The following is a 12,998-nucleotide window of genomic DNA, read 5'->3' on the forward strand; positions in this document are numbered from 1 at the left end:
ATTTTTATTAAAGTGAACATAAATGCCATTAATTCTGTTTCTGGAGACTTTCAGTTTTTGAAATTGTCTTTCAACTGAATTTTTTAAAAAGTAGGACTCTACTGCCTTTCTTTCAGAAATAAAAATTTGTGAGCCTTATCGTCCGACTTTTGATTTTGAGTCAATTTATTTGCCGATTGTGATGGAGTTATGCCAACAGACATTTTGACTCATTGTCTCTGGTTCTCTTTGTTTTCTGATATGAACAATTACAGCTGTCTGTTTTCTGGGAATTTTGACTTTGAAAATAACTGAAAAAGTTTCTTCATTAGGAAAGGATCACCTAAAGAGAAAATATAAATGTTGTCAGAAATATAAAAATGAAGGTTCTGTATTTACATTTTTGTTTTGCTGCTTATTTCTCTTTAGGTTTTATGGCAGGCATACAGAGGAACCCACAAATATCCCAATATGGACCTCAACAAACTGGGCCTTCCATGTCACCACATCCTTCCCCTGGAGGACAAATACATCCTGGGATTGGTAGTTTCCAGCAGAGTAATTCAAGTGGTACTTATGGGCCTCAGATGAGCCAATATGGACCACAAGGTAAAATCAACAAACTATGAGACATGCTGTTAATCTGTAAGATTTTTAAAAAAACCTGATAATTTTGTGGAAAACTTATTCAAAGAATGACTTTTTTAAAAAAGACTCCAGAACACATCTTTTGTTTCAAAATAATTGAAAAGCTTCTTTAGCTTCTGTTATATTCAAAATGTTAATAGCAGTCTTTGTATTCTTAAATTTGTCAGTAAAATTCACTAGCTTCTGGCACTTAAGTTAAATTTTTTTGTTTTGCATTATTCTAATTAGACTAAGCATGAGGCCAGGGACTATTAAATATGAATAGATAATTTGGGGACATACATTGAGTTGTTTTTCAGTTTTGCCTCATCTGACTTGATGACTGAAGAGATAACTGAATATACATATAAAAGTAAAATAATCCAAGAGAGGCCCCACACATAATGTAAGAAGTTCTATAAATTTTAAAGTAAGGCTAAATCTACTTGGATAGAAACTTTACCAGTTATTTCCTAGAGAGTTAGAAGCACATATGACAACTTATTTTTATTGTCCATTTACACTAATGATCAGGGCTCGACAAACAATGTAATCTACTGGCCTGTGGCGAGTAGATTACACCCCGGAAGAGCTGGCGCCGAGTGATCTGCGCATGCGCAGAACGATCTGCACATGCGCAGAGCACAGAACCGCACGGTTGGCGAGCGGGGCTCGCTGCCACTCGGTGAGCCCTGCTAATGATGGATACTGTGAAGAACCTAGGAAATTCACTTACTTTGGCTTGAGCAAGCATCCCTATTGGTTACATCTTTTTTATTTACCCCCCTCCACATGGATTTGGAGTTTTGGATTTGAATAAACATAAATTCAAACAAAATTAATCTGAAACTGCCAACTTTCTCCTTGCTACTCCATGATTTTTCAAAAATGGCTTTCAGTGTTTCAGTAAGTTAGTTAGCTGGTTCACTTACCACTCTCGGATACAAATCACTGAGACCCACTGATCTGTATATGTTCATATTTTTCCAGTATTTCGTTAATTGCTTTTTGTCATCAGCTGCAGTATATCGATATGTTCTTCATTACTTCCTAATTGTCTATATCTCCTTCTGTGTTTGATTTGTTATTTTACTGTCTCCTTTGAATAGAAATTGAAGTATGAAAAATAGTATGTTTTTTAAGAGCAAATGTTTGTCCTGGATCAGAACATAAACTGGGCAAAATTTACCTCTTCACTGGTGTTGTTTATCCACTTGTGCACCTTTGGGGTACATCTACACAGCTGTGTGAGTGTGTGTCTACACTAAGCCTTTATTTTAAAATAATGTCGAGCTGGAGGACAACTTCCTCAGGGTATGTCTACACTACAACGTTAATTCGAACTAAGCTAATTCGAACTAACGGATCCAGACTAAAAAACTAGTTTGAATTAGCGTTTTGCTAATTCGAACTAGCATGTCCACATTAAGTGGGCCCTGAACCAGGCTTAAAGATGGCCGGAAGCAGTGCCGGCAGGGCATCAGAGGAGGACTTAGAGCGTGGAGCTGCTGTTTCGGGCTAGCCGAGGACTGTGCTTAAAGGGTCCCGACCCCCACCCCGGACAGACAGTTCTCAGTGGTGCCCTGCTTGCAAACCAGTCCTGGCTTGGAGTGCCCGGACTACCCACACTGGGCACATCACACCACTCGGCCATCAGCCTGGCTGCACTTGCCGCAGGCTGCCATCTGGGGAGAGGGGGCAATTGGGGGGCTGTAGGAGAGCTTCCACCCCAAAAGCCCGCAGAGCCAGCCCAGTCCTCCCCATCGGGGGCGCGTACCCATTCCTCCCTCACCTCCTTCCACTTACCCTTCCCTAGCCCCTCTTCTTGATGTACAAAATAAAGGACAATTGTGTTCAAAAATGGAATCTGTCTTTATTGAACAAAACTGGGGGAGACTGGGAAAAGGAGGTGGGAGAGGGTGGGAGAGGGGAGGGCAACTAAAATGATCAGGGGTTGGGAACAGGTCCCATATGAAGAGAGGCTAAAGAGACTGGGACTTTTCAGCTTAGAAAAGAGGAGACAGAGGGGGGACAGGATAGAGGTCTCTAAAAGCAGGAGTTGGGTGCATAAAGAAGGACTAGAGGACACCAAAGGAAAGGAATGGGTATCAGGCTTCAAACTAGTAACAGAAAGTTCTTCTTCACAAAGCAAAGAGTCAACCTGTGGAACTCCTTGCTCCAGGAGGCAGTGAAGGCTACAACTAGAACAGAGTTTAAAGGGAAGTGAGATCAAGTCATGGAGGTTGGGTCCATGGAGTGCTATTAGCCAGGGGGTAGGAGTGGTGTCCCTGCCCAAGGTTTGTGGAAGGCTGGAGATGGATGGCACGAGACAAATGGCTTGGTCACTGTCTTCGATCCATCCCCTCCAGGGTCCCTAGGGTTGGCCGCTGTCGGCAGACAGGCTACTGGGCTAGATGGACCTTTGGTCTGACCCAGGACGGCCATTGTAAGCTCAGGGCTCAGGGTCGGGGGTCTCAGTGGACCCCCTTGATTTTCATGCACACCTGCTCCTGGGTGGCCAGGCTGGCAGCTCTCCTGCCCTAGCCGGCCACTTTCCTGTGCCTAGTGCGGAGGTCGTGGACAAGGTCCACGATGTCTGCACTAGCCCAGGCGGGTGCCCGCCTCTTGCGGTCCCGGGAAGAGGGGGAGAGCTGGGGGGCATCGGGTGGGTGGCTCGATCCGTGCCAGGTGCAGGGTCTGCTGGCTGGGTGCTGGCAGGCTTGCACCTGGCACGGGCACCGTAGCCAGCCCGTGCCCCTTTAAGGGGTCCGGGACCGGGAGGGGGGCAGACCGGGAGGGGGGCAGAGTGGCCACCAGGGAAAGCTGGGGAGGGCTAGCCTCCCACTAGTTCGAATTAAGAGGCTACACACCCCTTAATTCGAACTAGCTAGTTCGAACTAGGCTTAATCCTCGTAAAATGAGGTTTTCCTAGTTCGAACTAAGCGTTCCACTAGTTCGAATTAAATTCGAACTAGCGGAGTGCTAGTGTAGCGCCTATGAAAGTTAGTTCGAACTAACATCCGTTAGTTCGAACTAACTTTGTAGTGTAGACATACCCTCTGACTCATGGTAACCCTCATTTCACAAGGATTAAGGGAAGTCAAGGGAAGAGTGTTCTTCCTTCAACTTCCTGCTTTGTAGACAGCACCAAAAGCCAAATTAAACTATTTCGATTTAAGCTACACAATTGATGTAGCTGAAGTTGCTTAGCTTATTCCAACTTTAGCCCTACTGTGTAGATGTATCCTTAGTTAGCGCCCATTAGCCAGAGATGACAGAATTTCAGCACTAAGCTATACTATATATGTCTGTTGGTGAAGCTATTATAATTGTTCTTCATTAATGTATTCTGTCTAAGTAGGTTTCTGTCTTCACTGGTTTTGTTTTCTGGCCTAGGGAGTATCTTCTAGATTAACACCACTATCTCTCTGTAAATGTTTCATCATAAAATACACATGGAATATTGGATCTGTGATGTTACCCGGTCCTCTCTTTTGGAGGCCAGGTCTGTCATCCCTCGGCTGTGCTTGAATTCTACCAACTCGGGGAACAAGCATTACAAAATTAGTCCCAAAACAGCACTTCCCTCGATATGTGCAGCCCCGAGGCCAGTTTGAAATTTTGTGGTAACTATGAGGATTAAAGTCTATTAATGAGTATCATAACACAGTAGTTACTGTGGGAATGTACTATGCAGCTCTAAAGCATACGATTTGTCAATTTTAACTAATCTTTCAAATTGAGAGAGAAATACAGAAAGAAACAAATTTTACCACTGAACATTTAGTGCACACAACTTTGAATTAGTCTGTTGCTTCGTCTTTCATACATAACCTTTAAAGTATGCATCTGTTTAGTAGAGATTTAATGGATTTCCAGCAAAACCTTGGAATACATAGGGATAGTATTTCCTTTCAAATTGGATTACAAAGCTTGTCTATTTCAGCAAGTTCTTCCCATTACTTGTTTACTGAAAATAGCTAGTCTGTTAAAAAAGGTCAGTATCTTGATCCAAGAAATTCTGTACAGGGCTCAGCAGAATGCTGTTGGAAATGAGTTCTAACAAGGATAATAATTTTAACATTTTGAGTTCTATCAGAATTTATCTCTTTCCTTGTTTTGTTTTGGTGGCTCTTGTCACTCCCATGCAAAATCCCCTCCTCGTTAATCCCTGCGGTACATTTGTTCGAATGGTCTGAACAAAACACTAGGAGCCAAGAACCCCTGAATTCTCATTCTGGCTCTGCTCTTTCAGTTTGGGCAAGTCAATTAATTTCTCTGTTTCAGTTTCCTTAACTGTAAAATGGGGATAATTATCCCTCATGGGGATGTGTGAAGATTAATTAGTTAAGTCCAATTTACTGGTGCCTTCCTTTTGTTTGTAAAGCATTTTGTAGCTATAAAATGGTGGCGTGCTTCTATTATGTGAACAGTGAGCAGCTAGTAAAAATACAGTGGCCTTATTATGTACCATCATGATTTCCAACCACATTGATACTGTTGAGATTGTAGACCATGGAAATAGTCAGTAACAGTGCAGTAAAACATTAGCTGAATGAATCCACGCTGATTGAATGGAAAGGTTTTTATACTAAATCAATGCATTTAAGTAACATGCCAAATATTACTTTATTTTTCTCTTGACTTCAGCAGTTTTTTTCCCTCTCTTTGTAGATGAAAGTGCCTATGTAATGATTTTATGGGTCATGGTCAGAAGAAATGCTATTAAAATGTTAACTTGAGGGGCAGTAGGTGAATGAGCATTAACAAGTAGTTTCAAAAGGGTTTGGTGAATAGTGTGATGGATGTAAAGTGTGTTTCTCTGTTGGATCCTAGAGGGAACTGGTGATCCTGTTCTCTGGCAATCGTTAAATTAGCACACTGCAGTCTTTGTGCTGGATGGGTAGCAAGGGGAGAAGAGAACCTGAAATTTGTCATCATGTTGTTTGACTGTTTATGAAACATTGGCATGAATAATATTAAATATTCACAATCATGGATGTGTGTCTTGCACCTTATCCAATATATTTTTAGCTGGAATGTTTATTTAAATGTTATCTTTTAATAGACAACTCTTTATTTTTCATTAGCATAACTTGTACTTTCCTCTCTAATAATTACTGGCTAACCTTTGATACATTATGAAAAATGTGACAGGGATCTTTATAAAAGTCCATCTGGTTCAAAGTCAAAAATTCATTTTTTAAAAATTACAGCTTTGTTACATATTTCTTTCAGTTACCAATATACATATACAAAGACCAAACAAACAGTAAATCCACATTGAAAGGGTGCATTTTACAGGGTTATAACACTTCAGAAATAAGAACCTCAAAAGTTAGTCAAAACTTTTTAAATTGCACACAAATATACTTGCAATTAAGAATATACGATAGTGTTGTTCCACTTGTCTTTCAATGGTCAAAATATAAATAATATTTTAAAAAATTATTAACATTAAAATAATTCTCTAGAATCATACTCACTTTCCACTGTTTTGTGCATTTTAGCCTTTATTCACTTTAAACCCAGAGCACTTTAAACCCATGCTTAATCACACTAGTAGTGCCATTTAACTCAATCACATGGCTTGTGTACTTGATAAGTATATGCTAATAGGGTTACCAGATGGTTTCAAAAAAATCCTGGACACACTTGATCTCAGATTTGTGGGGGAGGAGGGGCTGGCTGGAGGAGATCGGGGGGAGGGACCGGCCAGCGGGAACCAGGACTGGCTGGGATGGGTTGGGGGGAGTGGAGCTGGCCAGGGGGGAACCAGCCGGTGGGGAGCGGGGCTGGCTGCAAGAGATGGGGTGGCGGAAACCGGCCGGCAGGAAGCAGAGCTGGCCTGGAGGGGTTGTCGGGAGCGGGGCTGGCCGGGGGGGGAACTGACCAGCAGAGAATGAGGCTGGCCAGGGGGAAGTGTGGGGGGGGGGGGAACTGGCTGGCGGGGAGCTGGTTGGCCCGGGTGCACGCAGATCCCGGGGTGCTGCTTGTCCCGTGCATGGTCCCGGCGGGGTGCACGGGTGAGTCCGGCCCTAGGGATTCCATCCCGCCCCAGCCCCGCCCCCCTCCTCTGTACTGTGTAGTTGCGTACTGAGTGGCTGGTAGACATGCTGACACAGTGTGAGCATGTCTGCCAGCCAGGCAGTACGCAACTACGTACTGTTACTCATGAGAATAGTAAAACTTACTTAATTAGAAAGTTATATGTCCGGTATTTTCTCAATTTGTTTCCTGGACAGAAAGCTCAAATACCGGACTGTCCAGTTCAAAACCGGACACCTGGCAACCCTATGTGCTAAAGTGCTTTGTTCACTCAGGTGCCTTAATTCATGTTTTCTTTGTCATTCGTGGACAAGTCCAGCCAATACTTTCTCAAGGGAGTTGTCATTACTCTTCAACAGAATAAAATTTACTCCTCTGACATAGAGTTTGCATGAGTTAGCCTCGAGTTATAAAGTAGAAACTATCTGAGTAGTTTATGGTCAGTTTCACTAGATTGCCATATACTTTCACAGCCATAGTGAAGCTCCTTTTCCAAGAACATAAGAACGGCTATACTGGGTCACACCAACAGTCCATCTAGCCCAGTATCCTGTCTGCTGACAGTGGCCAATACCAGATGCCCCAGACTGAGGGTATGTCTACACTACCACCCTAGTTCGAACTAGGGTGGTAATGTAGGCAACCGGAGTTGCAAATGAAGCCCGGGTTTGAATTTCCCGGGCTTCATTTTCATCTCGCCGGGCGCCGCCATTTTTAAATGTCCGCTAGTGCAGACTCCGTGCCACGCGGCTACACGCAGCACGGACTAGGTAGTTCGGACTAGGCTTCATTTGCAACTCCGGTTGCCTACATTACCACCCTAGTTCGAACTAGGGTGGTAGTGTAGACATACCATGAGGGAACACAACAGGTAATCCTCACATGATTCCTCCCCGTCACTCATTTCCAGACAAACAGAGGCAAGGGACGCTATTCCTACCTATCCTGGCAAGGAGACATCTTTCTCAGGCCAGTCCAAGAGCCTGGGATAAATTCCCACAGAAATAAAACCATCACAAACTTCACAATCTTCTGTTCCAAATTCAAGGTGCACTTCTTCAACCTTGCTTTTGATAATATAGAGAGTAGATATATTTCATTTTTGAAAAATATGGGAAAAATCCTCATCATTTTTCATGCCCATTGCAGTAAAAGTAACACACTTAAACTGAAAGCTCTCTTTGTGTTGTGTAGTAAAACAGCTAGTACAATGGGGTCAAAGATAGTGATTAGTGCTCTTATGTGCTACTGAATACATATAAAATAATTGTTAAAATAGTGGATGTTAGTCACTTCTCCTAATGCTCTTCTGAAAGGTACTTACATACTTAGTTATTAGGGTCATAAAGGAAACAGAATAGAATCCTTCGGGGCCTGTTAAAGTTGGGTTTTTCTGACATGGAGCAGAGATAAGTAAACTCTGACCCATTTAAGTCAGTAATAAAACTCTCTTTGACTTTAGTGTGAACTATTAGGTCAATATTTTAAAAATATAATACTAAATACCTATTAATATTATGTTTTGTAATTTCTTTCTTTAAGTAAAAACTAAGGCTCCATTCCTACAGTTTTTGGGATTGGCTCCTAAACATGAAGCCTCTGTTCACTTGATTATGTCCCTTGTTAATTACTCATTCATTTAAATATAGGCCTCTTTCTAAAATTCCTAAAATGAAAAAAGGCACCACTGCAGTTTGATAGCAGATAAATGGGAATGCACACATTTTAAAAAACATTTGTAGGGATATTGTTTTCAGCACCGTGAATCTGATCTACACCCATAAAGCAAGAAAAATTAGAGTTAATTCTGAAACTTCCCTCTTCACTCCTCTCTAATTGCCTAAATTGCAAGGTATCAGAACGCTGAGTGCAGTTACATACTGTGCTACATGCATAGCAATGTCTGAGCAATGCAGTGAGTATGGGACAGAAGATTCAGCCTTTGGCAGGTTGTCAGTATCTTCAGTGTTTTTATTGTCTGTCTTCCCGTTTATCTAATTCCAGTTATCATTTTACAAGTAACTTTGATTGCTTCCTTCTCCACTTGAGACTCCAAATGTCTGGATTCCATTCTAATTGGCTTGAGAGTGCTGGAATTGAAACTCCATTGGCTGCAGAGGGGAAGGTTTGCTCACTAGTATCCCAAAGCTGCTATGCCAGGCTTGTACCCACTTGAAAAGTGTGGGCTCTTGGACTTGGCTCTCTGACACGTCCAGCTGATGTGGGCTGGCCCAGCATCTGCTGCATTCATTGTGTTTAATACTACATCCATCTGTTTTCTGTCAAAGCCACTGCCAGCAAATTACTAATCTATTAGAGAAACATGGAAGTAAGATTGCACTTCTGAGTCCTGGCTTTTTCTCTTCTATTTTGTTTGGCCCTTTTTTTTTCTTTTTTATGAATTGGGAGAGATATAGGAATAGCTAATACTCTAGATATTGAGAAAATGTTTAGCAAAAATAAAAATAAAAACCTGTGGAAAAAACATTGAAACATGTTTTCCTTTCTGAAATGATACCATTTTCCCATACTCTTGGACTTGGATCCCTAGAGATGAATGATAAGAATGATTTTAACTCAGCCCATATGTGTTTATAGAGAAGATTCCTCTTGTTTTCTTTTGGGTTTTTTGGGGGGAGGGAGATTTTTGGGGGGAAGGATTTTTTTTTATGGTGCTCAGTCTCCATAAGCTGAAAGGGGAGGAAAGGATAGTTAGAAATATTCTGTCTCTGATGAAAAATAGTATCAAAATAATAGTGCCATCAGTGTCTGTTCCTTCAAATATGCTGCTGAAGGATGTTTCATAGAACCTAGTTGATAAAATAGAGAGAAAAAATGAGGAATTCAGAGCAAAATTCAACCTTGGCATCAATTGGAGTGATAACAACTGCTGTTGACTTCCGTGAGAGTAATACCTGCTTACATAAGGGCTGAATTTGCTTCTGACTGGAAAGTACCTTATGTACGGTGTGAATATAATATAATATATACTAACATGCTGTATTCTGTATGTGTATATATGTTCATTCAACCAAGTTGCATGTCTAGTACAGGTTGTACTTCCCTACACTGGGATTCTCTAGTCTGGCAACATTTGTGGTCCAGGACCACAGAGCCCAGGGACAGGGAGTTCTGGCACTAAGGCTGGGTGTTGGCCAGGGGGGCAGCAACTTGGCAGGAGCCCTGTGGCCATGGTGGGAGGTGGGCAGTGCAGCGGCCATGGAGCTGCAGCCCCAGCAGTAGTGGAGCCAGCGGCAGCAGAGGAGTTCTGGCCCTGAAGGGAGGGCAGGCGGGAGAAGCTGGCCAGGTCAGTGGCAGTGGGGCTGGTACTGGAGCCCAGTGGCAGCAGGGCCAGAGCCGGCGGCCAAGCCAGAGGCAGCAGGGCCAAGAGCAGGCTGGAAGCAGCTGGCAGTAGGGAGCAGCTGGGAAGCCAATGACAGGGAACCTCCCTTGGTCTGGCAAATCCCCTCGTTCAGGGCTGGTCAGGTTCCAAGGGTGCCGGACCAGGGAGGTCTAACTTTTACCAAGGAGTCTTAGGACCAAAGTAACAGATGAGTTGTGTGTTACTAGTTCCAAGCTAAGCAGAGCTATGGAAAGCTTTTATGAGCTCTCATTTGGTGGCTACATATTTGGATTGTTAGAGAGGTTTGGCTGAAAGGGTAACTGGCCCTCTTCAAGAGTAGAAATGGTTAGCTGACCATGGTTATGACTAGAAGAAGATAGGGAACAACAGTGCAATATTTTGAGTACAGCTAAATCTGGACACTTTCATCTCTGCTACATCACATTGTAGGGATCCTTCTGTGAAACAACCACTTACAGATACTAGGTTTCTAAAACAAGAGTAAAGTGTTATTCATTTCCTTAGAAAGCATAGGTCACATATGTTTCCACTGTAGAGAGCTGGTAACTGAATGAGTCAGTTAAAAGTGGCTGGGGGCGGGAGAAGAGAACTAGGCACAGTAAAACTGGCATGAATATATGAATTAATTACACATACAGTCAGATGATGGATTAAAATATTTCTTTTCAATATAAACAGGAGAGAATGGAGGACTCCTTGTATTCTAGCCATTTCTCTTTTGGTACCCTGAGGGTTGAGGAGAGAGATGACTTATTTCTTCATTTCAGAGGACGACCACAATGGCTGTATCATTTAAATAAGCGTGGGAATATTGAGAGAGAGAGTCAGAGTATTCCACTCAGTGTTATCCCATGGGGTGGGAGGAGGAATTGAGCTGCATTTCTACTAAGTTGGGTGGGATGGGAAAAGAAATTGCAAAGCAGTTGAGCAATCCAGCGAAATGTGGGGTTTTATATATTTCTTTAAACATTTTTTTTCTATCAAATCCCCCTTCCTCTCTTTTCCTTTCTTAGGCTTTTTGTTTTTTGGTCGGTTGGCTGGTTGGTTTTGTTGTTGTTGTTGTTATTTTAAGTAATATTGTATTCCAGAAAAGTTAGTATTTACATTTGAAGAAAAAGGTAAAACACAGTGACTTGGGCCTTGTCTGTGCTTCAAGATTTGTTGCCAAAATGCCTTTTTGGTGACAAAACCAGTAGAGGATCCACACTGCAATGTGACACAAGTGGTAACAGAAAGCTTCCACCTCCGCACAAGACTTTTGTCTCTTCTCCTCTCTTTATTGTGGACAGTCCATGTTATGTGTACAACAATAGTTTTTTTTGTTGAGTTTATTGTTTCCCACAATGCCTGATTGACCACTCTGGCCAGCGCTTTGAACTCTGCTTCTTTGCAGCTGTGTAAATAATTAAAGAGGTGTGACCCTCCCATCTGCAGACTCCAGGAACTTTAAAAATCCATTTCCTGGGATCTGGTTCATTGTGTAGTGGTCTTACTGGCTCATTGTGTAGTGGTCCTTATGGTTTCTTCTTAAGGAACCAGGGGTGGGTATTCTCAAAACGCTCTCTTGCTTGGAGTAGTGCAAAGCTTTTGGATCTTCTCATTATGCGGGATGAAGAATCGGGGCAATCACAGCTGCAAGTGACCCATAGGAACTGGAACACGTATGGTCACATTTCTGAAGCCCTTTTTGATAAGTGGTATGAGCAAGACTCTATAATGCAGAGCCAAAATAAAGGAACTCTGGCAGGCATACCAAAAGACAAAGGAGGCAAACAGCCAGTCACGAAGAATGGTTTGGGAGAGTGTCATACCCTGGCAGTGGGGAAGTGGCAGCCCTGCACTGGAATCTCTGTGAGAAAATCGATAAGTATATCAGTGCTGGTTTCCCAAGCCCAAAAGTGACTATCTGCATAGCTGATCTGGGACAACCCAATGCAATGCCAAATCGATGCTAGTCCTGTCACCATTGTCATCTGCATCTGAGTCTTCCTCCTATGCTATTCATTGCATAAGAAGCTCTGCTGCAGTGCATGATGTCCTAAGCACATTGAACACAACATGGGAGAGAATTGTGAGAGCCATGATTTCTCACAGCAGATGCTGGAGTTTTCAGCAAGAACTCCTATTCAAGTGGTGCAAAATTAAGCCGGAAGCCCAGGAAGGGCTGGGAAGCATAGAGATGGTTGGTGAGTCATTTTTCACATTCCCAAAATGCTTAGCACTACATAGAATCATAGTCAACGGAGCTATGTAGATTAGTTTATGCGAAAAAGGGAAATGAAGCGGTGATTTAAATAATCGCCACTTCATTTAAATCAAAATGGCCACCGTGCTGTGCCGATCAGCTGATTGTCGGCACAGCGTGGCAGTCTAGACGGGGATCTGCTGACCCCAGAACCCTTAGTTAGCACATCCTGTAAGCCTCATTTAACAAGGCATAAAGGATCTGCCGACGAAGGGTTCTGGGGTCGGCAGATTCCTGTCTAGACTGCTGTGCTGTGCCAACAATCAGCTGATCGGCACAGTGCGGTGGCCATTTTGATTAAATGAAGCGGCGATTATTTTATGGTGCTCAGTCTCCATAAGCCGAAAGGGGAGGGAAGGAAAATTAGAAATATTCTGTCCCTGATGAAAAATAGTCATTCAGGACCTCTTTCAATCATGTTTTCAAAGATAATGGCCAATGGCTCTGCAATCACATCAGCCAACTCCCTCAGTACCCTCAGATGGATTAGATCCAACTTTATGAATTTGTGTATGTCCAGCTTTTCTAAATAATTCTTAACCTGTTATTTCTCCACCTCCTCCCCATTCTGTGCTGCCTCATGCAGCAGTCTTGGAGCTGACCTTGTCAATGACAACAGAGGCAAAAAAAAAAGCATTGAGTACTTCAGCTTTTTCCACATCATCTGTCAGTAGGTTACCTACATCATTCAGTAAGGGTCCCACACTTTCTCTGACCACCTTCTTGCTATCATGC

The 12,998-nt window shown here is 42.7% G+C and overlaps 1 protein-coding gene across 16 annotated transcripts in view; it reads left to right on the forward strand.

Annotated features, from left to right (window-relative positions):
- The window catches only part of ARID1B (AT-rich interaction domain 1B), a 449,448-nt gene that overhangs the window by 361,318 nt on the left and 75,132 nt on the right, over positions 1-12,998 (forward strand). For all 16 annotated transcript variants that reach the window (XM_075924514.1, XM_075924505.1, XM_075924502.1 and 13 more), the window contains one exon: positions 409-588. In XM_075924514.1, coding sequence (XP_075780629.1) covers positions 409-588 — 180 coding nt within the window. The remainder of the gene's footprint in view (positions 1-408; positions 589-12,998) is intronic.

This window comes from Pelodiscus sinensis, chromosome 3, assembly GCF_049634645.1.
Source record: "Pelodiscus sinensis isolate JC-2024 chromosome 3, ASM4963464v1, whole genome shotgun sequence".
NCBI lineage: Eukaryota > Metazoa > Chordata > Testudines > Trionychidae > Pelodiscus > Pelodiscus sinensis.